We start from the raw sequence: 9,613 nt of genomic DNA, 5'->3' as shown, positions 1-9,613 counted from the left end.
TTTTATTTTATAGAATGTGCTCAATTCCTTTCGTAGAATTTTATTCTTCAACTTCAAATGAGTTGTGTGTTTTTCAATGACACTTAAATGCACAATTCGTTTTCTCGTTCAATCCCGACGCTGCCTCGTGAACACCCTCGAGATATATAGGAAAACTTATTCTGTAGTTTTAAACTACTAAATTAGCCCAAGTGGATTGTATATTTTTAATATATGTACACTCCTATGTGCTTTCAAAAGTCTGAGTCCTTTTTTTTTGGACTTGAGGTATTTTCCCGAATTTCTAGATAAATACTGCCGAATCGTTCTGAAATTTCGAACTTATATACTCATTTTGGCACTCACTGTTTCCAGTGTAAAGTTAGTCACGAGTGCATTCAGGAAACTGACAAAAAATCAGAGGGTGAATAGGGTGGAATAGGCCCGTACCCGGGGATGTCAATCTTTCACACCAATCTTATCACCTATCAAAGTTTGTCCCATGAAGTTATATCATCCTTTAGTAATAAAATTGATTTCACATTTCGGTATCAGAAATCAACATCAATCACTAATTCATACGATACAAGACGGGTTGGCATTGTTTCCGCAGAAGAGGAAGTACTATATCAAAATTAAAAATTCTATTTGAACTACTGTGTTTTGTTTCCACATGAACACGAAGGCTCTGTTCCTGGGGTTTCAAATGTATGGGCCACGTATTTTCGTAGCCCGCCAACGAGAATATAAAATTACAGAAAAACTGCTGAAAAACTCTTTCATGAAAGAAATGAATTAACATGAAATATAAGAAATTTATTTGAAGAACTGTTAAAAATTCAAAATTAATGAAAATTATTCCAAAACACATGAAAGAAACCATTTAGTTATTACACATTGGAGAAAATAATTTAATTATTAAATTTAGAAAAAATGCATTATTAAATTTAGGAGAAAATAATTTTATCATTGAATTTAGAAAAAAAAAATCACAGTTAATGGCAGAAATTATTATTGAAAATTATGGATTCACTGAGGATTGAGAGAAAATCCATAATTATAAGATGAATTCATTAAAGAAAAACTTTTGTGATCAATTTTAGAAAACTTTCAAGAATCAAAGAGAAAAACAATTTCAGAATTAATGAGATGTTTGGTTCTAGAATTTATTTTTAAAAAAATCCATGTATAATAAAAGGAATGATTCTAAAATTTATGGAAATTAATATTTAATGAAGGCAAATATCCCAGAATATAAATTTTAGAATAAAATAATACAATAGTAAACATACAATCCGATAATGTTTACAAATCAACTTGTGAAAAAGAAAAGGACTACCGTTTACGACAATATATTTACGGACTCATTGCTGTCTGTAATTCATATTCTGGGATATTTTTCTCCATTAAATATTAATTTTCGGAACCATTTATTTTATTATATATATGAATTTTTTTATCAATTCTGAAACCAAGTATCTCATTAATTCTGAAATTGTTTATCTCTTTGAAAATACGGTCAAAACTTTCTAATATGGATTTCTTCAACGATTCAGGGACCGTGTGTGTCTCGGATCATGAACACGGATCACCCATTGAGACCCACTGTGTTATTACATTATTTGTGAATCTAGGTACCATGTCACAATTCGAGATAGCTCAGCATACTTGTTAGCCCACGGGATTTATTCAATATTTCAATTTCATCAGCAACGCCAGATAGTTTGAAGATCTCTGCTCCACGAAAACCACTTTAGCCCCGTTCACATGTGCAAGATTGGGGATCGCTTAGGTGATAATTACCGGCATGGCAACATTTTTCCCCCGTCGTAGGGGAAAAAAAGGTGGGAGAGAAGCTCTCATCAAAAAAGCCCATCTTTCTCGGGAAGGATTGGTGGTCTCTCCCATAATCCTTTGCGCCGCGAAAACTACTGTAAGCTCCTTCGTCAGCCATCTTGAACCAACCACTTCCGTTAAACCCACCTAACCAGTAACGACTTCCGGAAAGAAGAGGGGGGATTACCGGCATAATCTAAACGTCATGTGAATGGTTTGTAGCGAAAATCCCCGTTACCGGGAACTTCCTGGGATGTTTTATTGCACACGTGAACGGGGCTTTCGAGAAATTACAAGGTGTTTCTTTTACTCGAGTGATAATAACTGTTACCAATTTTGATTTCTTTGAAATCATTAATAACGTTGTATTATATATCTTATATCCGTCGCTTCAATGAACAAACTTTATCGTTCTTAGAATAAGCGAAACACTTTGTCGGAATTTGCAAGACCGAAACCCCAAATTCATACGTTGATATAGTATTTATGAGGCAAATACAGCGTAGGAGGGATATATAGGAAGAATATGGCAGGTGTGTGGAAATCATGCACTTATCAGATGATGTTGACCCGAACGGGAAACCAATCGAATGCTTCGGCTTCTTTCTAAGTGTTAGAACTTTCTCAGCTGTTCAAACAGCCTTCGATTTCGAACGTGAAACTCCGAAGGCGACGAGAGATTGTCTTTCAGCTAGAAATTAATCTTTGGTGACGAGTTTTCTTCGTGACCATCAGATATCGTTGTGTTGACGCGTGGGAAGTATTTTTGTAGTTTAAAACTCTCATCTCTCTCACAAATCATTCCTGGAGGAACGTATCTTGTGAAGTTCCGAATATGCCTCTAATGAGAATACGTTCGCGTCGAATGCCAGTCGTTGTATTCAGCACACTTCTTGCCAGCTCGGTTTTTTGTGTCGCTTCGTCGCAGGATGATGATGTCGAGCAGAAATTTCGCGATTTCAATATTGTACCAGATATAATACCAAAAGCACCGTTATCTAAGCTACAGGTAAGTACTGTATAATTGTGTTTTCCTACATCCCTTTTTTGGCAGGGTGTCTTTCTAAGAATTCCAGCTAGTCATTTTTACGTCAATGGTGCTTGTATATTTCCGGGAAGCAAGAGCACAATGGTCAGTTTGGTCACGGTATCTCTTTTCTCATTAACGTCGCTATGGTGGCATCTTCAGAAATGAAATTACTGAATAGTGCCGGCAAGGTGCTCTTCTTCATGTACGGGAATTTCTGAGTTAATTATAGAGTTTTCTTTTGGGCGGGACATATTAAGGAATAATGAAAGTAGACTCCACCCCCACATAAGATGTTGTTTTTTTGCTTGTTTGTCGCTGTTAAATTCACCGCCAAGGGTCCTCAACCTTTCATATATTGCGAGACAAATTGAAACATCTCACGAAGCCCGAGGGCCGCCAACTAATATCTAGAATTTAAAGATGGAATAAAGATTGAAAAAGGCTTAACTAAGTGAAATGGCGTCTTGACGGAAGGGTCAACGGGAGCCCCGAAATGAGCCACGGCCAAACACCATTGAAGAATTGTATTTACTCTAAAATAATTTCTCCCATCAATTCCGAAATCATTTCATTTTCCAGTTCTGAAACTCTTTTTCATTAACGGATCCATTTGCTTATTCCGGAATTATTTCGAATGATTATAAAATTATTTCTCTTTCATATTTCGAAGATAATTTTTACATTCACTTTGGAATGTTTTTTTAAATCTTTAATTCTTTAAATTATTACTTTCATAATTTATGAAATCATTATTTTTTAATTAATTATTATTTCCAATTCAGAATAATTATGATTTTTCCCCCAAAAATTATAACTCTTTTGATTATGACGTTTTTCTGAATTTCTTTAGATTTTGTAATTATGTATAACTTTTTTTGGACTGAATATATGAAATTGCTGCCTTCAAAAAGTATTTGGGCAACATACTTGGGACGTTTTGGTTCATAAATTATGAACTTTTAAAAATTTATCGTCATTCCAGTTGATACATGGCGGATACTTGATCAGTTTTTATTTACTTACTGTTAAATTATTAATATCCATGTTCATGCAGGTCATATACAAAGATGGCGCCGAGGTAAATTTGGGAAAGGAGATCAATGTAGTACATACCGTGTCGGAACCATCTGTATCGTTCGACGGAGCCGAAAGTTGCAAGATGTACACCCTGGTGATGATAGGTACGAATTTTAATGTATTCTGTACATACCGTACAGTAGGGTGGTCTGAAGGCTGAATTGGGACCATTTCCTATAGAAGACAATGGTAAATCATTATTTGCCCGCAAAAGAGGGGTAACCGTCAAAAGGTCACAAACGGACGCGGTCACCCCCTCTCCTGCGGTCAAATAACATTTTCCCATTGTATAAGTATTCATTTCAAACACCTGATTAATGGTCACCCCTCCTTTACGGACGATTTTTTTTGTCCCGCCAGTGTCCGCAAAGGATAGGTTTTTACTGTATTACATGAATCAAATGTGAATTTTCATTTCCATTCGGAATTATTTCCTCCCCCTCCCCTCGAGTATGGATTTCCATTACTTCTGAGAATTATTATTTCTTTCAATGATTCCAAAATTATTTCTTTCAATGATTTTAAAATTATTTTTTTCAATAATTATGAAATTAGATCTCAGTGGTTATGGAATTCTTAACCAATAATTACGAAATCGTTTCTCATTAATTCCTAAATTTTTCTACATTAATTTTGAAATTATGCTTCATTAATTCTGGAAATTATTTGTAAAATATGAGTTTTCAGTAAATATTTTTTCCATTAAATAATTATGAACAAGTTTTCCTTCAATCAATCCATTAATTCTTTCCTTTAATACCAATTTTTCCATCAAATTTTCATTAATTTTTGAAATTATTCGTCATATTTTCCGAAATTATTTCTTTTTTTAATTACGAAATTGCTTCTCTCATTTGTTCTGAAATGTTTTCTAAAAAGTCAATCTTGAACTTTTTATCAATTTAAGCTTTTTTGCCAGCGGGCCACTGCAAAAAGCTTCGTGTGACCCACAGGCCATGAGTTCAAGAACCCCCTAAGACACTTGGAACACATGAAATTCCACGCGCATGTCTTCTTGCAATCCCCGAATAAAATGCCCACCATGTTAGAATGGGATCGATGGAATTTAAATATTTATATTTTGAAAAATTTTGAAAAAAAGTCCTATTTTGCAGAATTTTTATTTAAATTTTGACCGTCATGAGGGAAACAGAATATTGATTTTTTTTTTTCACAAAAATTTGCAACGCTGTTATTTGCATGGCATTGCAACCTTCCGGCACTGATAGACTGTGTTCACTGCAATTGTGGTCTCTTTTGCGTAACCAATTGCGGTTTGTGTGTTGTGTTAATGTTTCTTATATACACAATTTAGTTTCTTTCAAATTCAACTATTGATTAAATATTTGTGAAATTCCAGATCCAGATGTACCGACACCCGATGCACCAATCATGGCACAGTTTCTGCATTGGCTCGTCACAAATATCCCAGCCGATGATGTTAGCCAAGGAAAGAGCATTGCAAGTTACCGGTCTCCTGGTTCTGTAGACATACCAAGTAATTATAATTGGGTTCCGTTGCGATTCTTATTTAATTTTGAATGAGTAATATCTACTGATTAAATATATGCAATCATGGCACCCGTAACCATTAACTGACGTGGTTCTGGCCCCACGCATTCTTCATCTTGCCACGCATTTAGAAAGAAATGCATCTGGACCATCCTATTTTCAGTACATTTCAAACTAGTTGTTTTAACACTTGTTTGACAAATTTATGATGTTACGAGGGGCATAGCCCCTCCCCCCCGCCACCTTTGGCGGCCTCCATTTTCTCCTTTTTCTCTTCGCAATATATCTTGTTTATTTCGTCCCACTTCATTAGAGTGCTATGAAAGCACCAACTTACTGACGAATTTTTAAATAATAAAGCAACAAAAACAAATGTGATTCATCAAGTACCCCCAGAAAACTTCCCCCATGAGGGTCCTCAAACTAAGAGCCCTGTTGAACCTCGAAAAATTTTCACTTGTATTCACTTTACCAACAAATAAATTCCAGGTCCCCAGTTAGTAGAATATTAGTGGGAGCCCAGACTGGCTTTATGTCGGGCTACCGATGTTTCAAATTCTACAATTTTAAACAACAGAAACAATGAGATTCCTCCAGGGCCCCCAAAATGAAACCTGTCAACTTTTCCATGAGGGCCCTGACCTGGACGTTTGTTGGGTATCAACCAAAAGGGACCTCAAAGAAATTAGAACCGGCTGAAATTTTCGAAAATTTGTCAGGTAGGGCCTCAGAAAAATCACTTGGCCCGGGGCCCCATCATGTTCTTAAGACGGCCCTGGTCTAAACATGATTTTTCAAAAATCTGGAGTTTTTGTTCGCCCACACGGGGTATTTTGCCGAAGAGCCACATTCTAGGGGCCAAAGAGCCTCGTGTGGCTCGCGAGCCGCGGTTTGCCGACCACTGCCCTAGGGGATATAAGCTGGTCCGTCTCACATACGCTCACTGCTATACTCGCTTGCTCACTTTTATTTGCTCAATTGGCACTCTTATGCTCACTTGTTCCCTGATTTGTTATTTTCACTCACGCACGCTAAATTGCTCATATGCAACTTCTAAGCTCAGTTGCTCTCCGATTCACTCATTCTTATGCTCGCTTATTTGCTCAATCGCCACTCTTATGCTTTCCTCCCTCAATGATTTGCTCATCCACCCATTCCTATGCTCACTTGAACACTAGCTTGCTAATTCAGTATTTTTGTGCTCACTTGCTAACTTATTTGCTCAATCACCACTCTTATGCTCATTTTCTCGCTGATTTTCTTATTCACTCATTCCTATGATCGTAGGAATAAGGGGATGACAAATCAGTGATAAAGTGAGCATAAAAATGAGCGAATGAACATGTTAGTGAGGAATTGAGCATAGGAGTAAGCAAATGAGCATAACAGTGAGAAAATGAGCATAACAGTGAGCAAATGAGCATAACAGTGAGCAAATGAGCATAACAGTGAGCGCAGAGGTAGTGAATGGGCATAACAGTGAGCAAGTGAGTACAGAAGTAGTGAATGAGCATAAAAGTGAGCGCAGAAGAAGTGAATGAACAAGTTAAGGAACAAGTGAGCACAGAAGCATTGAATTAGCAAGTTAGTGAGCATAGGAATGAGTAAGCTAGTGAGTAATTTAGCATAGTAGTGAGCAAGTGAACACAATAGCGAGTAAGTTGGTGAGCATAGGAATGAGTGAATGAGGCTGTCATACGATTAGTCGAAAATTTCCTCGCAAACAAACCGTTACCACAAATCAGATTGGCAGCTCACGTTCTTCACTGCGCCCGATGAGTGTGAATCAACAGGTTACTTCACCAAACACCAATTCTGGCCATATCGCAATTTACTGCCATTAATGAGATGGGTTGGAAATGAAAGCGCTGTCTGTCGGTGGTCGCCTCAAGTTCGTGTTTGGGAAAAAATATCTTATCATCTATATCCTCCCTCGGATTCGAACCCAGGACCGCGACAGCCAGCAACCTTCACGGTGCTGGACAAGCATCTTACCACCACGCCACTCGGGCTGAATGGGTAGTCCGAAACCTACAGGAATTTCTCTCTTGATACTGAATCAACAGGCTAGCACAAAAGGCGACAAGAATAGTTTTTCAACTGAGTCTCGTGAATGCGACAAGCCGTCACCGATGTGTGTGAATAGACCTATGGGGCGGGAGAATGTTGAAATGTTGGCATATATGCAGTAGCGCTACCTTTTCCACCGATTAGCAATTTTTCAGTGATAAATCACAACTTTTCTTGTCATTAGCATTCTTTTGGCGATAATATGCGGTGTCGAGTGAATACCATACGTTCTGGATTAGGAAAAAAATCGTGTCGCGTGTTTCGAAACAAGTTTTGATTTAACGATTTATCGAAATAATCATTATATTTATTTTTCGATATAATCGAAACTAGTTTCGAAACACTTTTCGGGGACCGTATCGGACCACTTGGCGGACCGCATTTGACTCGCTGGTTATTCACCATCCCCCTAATCTATATGAAGGAATAAATATTGTGAAAGAACTATTGGAATATTCTCTTTTTTATAAATATGCGACTGTTTCCGTGGAATGAACCATTATACATGATTCTTTGTAGCAGAGCGCTGTTTATTTTATCAGTTTATTTTCGGATGCTTGACTTATCATCGAATGAGCCAAAAGTGATCGAGGTCACCGATCACTCATAAATGTATCCATGAAGAATTCAATTTTTTTTAGACATTTAACACGTTTTTTTCCTTCAAATTTTGTGTGATTTCATTATTGAATATTTCTTGAAGAAAGCGTTAAACATTTAACATCGTTCGTATTCATATCCTATCATAAAAAAACTGTATTTCTCTCAATTATGTTGAGCAATGTTTTCAAACTGAGTGTTTTCTGACAAAAATGTTTCATTATCATTTCTCTGAATCGAAAATCCGCACATTTTCAAGATGTTTAACATGCTTTTGTTTGATTTTGTGTGATTTCGTTATTGAATTTTGCTTGAAGTGAAATTAAGCATTCAACACGATCTTAATTATGTTGTGGAACGTTTTCAAAGTGAGTGTTTTTCTTTGTACAGAACCGCATCGGTACATACTTCTTCTATACGAACAACCCGATGATACCGACGTTTCCTTGGATCCCGTAATAGCTTCTACCAGGACAAAATTCGACGTCGAAGACTTCGCAATGACCAATGGGCTCGGACAACTCGTCGCTGGTAATTTCTTTCGAGAGTCTACGGGATTGAAATCTGCGGCAGGGAAAGTCGATGACTTGATGTAATTCGACGAAATCGATGCGATATTAAAAGGGGGAAATAAAGATTGCGATAATGGGAAAATGCAATGTAGTTAGTTGTCAATATGCGGTGAATATGAATTAATAATTTTAGGCTGTGCATCGATATAGAATAGAAAACAATTAAATAAACTAATTATTTTTAAGAGAAAGAAAAGGTAGTTTTTTTCGAAGATTGAATAATTTCGAACTCGTGTAATTTTGGTCAAACTATGATTCGTATGATAACACCACAAAGAAGGGTTTAGAAAAATTACGATGGATTATGGTTGTAAACTCTGTGTGTCAAACATAGTGTGTCAAAATCATTTATTCTTTTGCAAAACCCGGTATTTTTAATAGTTCGTAGTATACTAGTTCCAAAAATAACGAAATAATGTTCATGTTTTCCCTCACGAGTATGAAGAGAGTCGGATACAATGATTTCTATATATATTTGCTGTCGTTCCATGTATATAATGAAGTTTTCAAAGAAAGTTTTTTTCTCCAATAGTTTTGATACATTTGATCTCAAAAAAGCATTCTGTATGAAATCAAATATCCTTAAAAAATTCACGAATTTGGGTTAACTCCATATTCAAAACAACAATTTTTTTCTTGAGAAGTCAGTAATATTGACATTCTTGTAACTACAAAACTGGCCGCTAGGCAGCAAAAGTTTCGTTCTAGTAAATAGAATTTTCTACTGAAAAAGTGAAGTTTATTTTCGTTATTCCCTGCAATTTTAGGTTTATTGAGTTATGTCATTTGTCCTGCCGGAATGCGATTTGTTTAATGTCCTTTCTAACGCACTCTTGTATCAGTTATACTTTTCAAGTTAATTGCGTTTTTTCGTGATCAACATTTTTCGCGACACGTCAAAATATCGACTATTCGCCATAAATCACATTATAACGTC

General features: G+C 36.4%; 1 protein-coding gene across 1 annotated transcript; it reads left to right on the top strand.

Moving 5' to 3' along the window:
• Positions 1–2,418: 2,418 nt before the first annotated feature.
• On the top strand, positions 2,419–9,403 carry LOC149084069 (protein D2-like). The gene is made up of 4 exons (XM_089234419.1): positions 2,419–2,824; positions 3,900–4,026; positions 5,283–5,420; positions 8,495–9,403. The coding sequence occupies exons 1-4, from the start codon at positions 2,651–2,653 to the stop codon at positions 8,698–8,700; spliced, it is 645 nt and encodes a 214-aa protein (XP_089090545.1). The 5' UTR covers positions 2,419–2,650; the 3' UTR covers positions 8,701–9,403.
• The last annotated feature ends 210 nt before the right edge of the window (positions 9,404–9,613 follow it).

The sequence above is a fragment of the Pholcus phalangioides genome, unplaced genomic scaffold, assembly GCF_987345545.1.
Source record: "Pholcus phalangioides strain wild (caught in Gottingen) unplaced genomic scaffold, Ppha-v1.0 ptg000008l_1, whole genome shotgun sequence".
Classification (NCBI taxonomy): domain Eukaryota; kingdom Metazoa; phylum Arthropoda; class Arachnida; order Araneae; family Pholcidae; genus Pholcus; species Pholcus phalangioides.
This window is presented reverse-complemented; position numbering and strand designations above follow the sequence as displayed.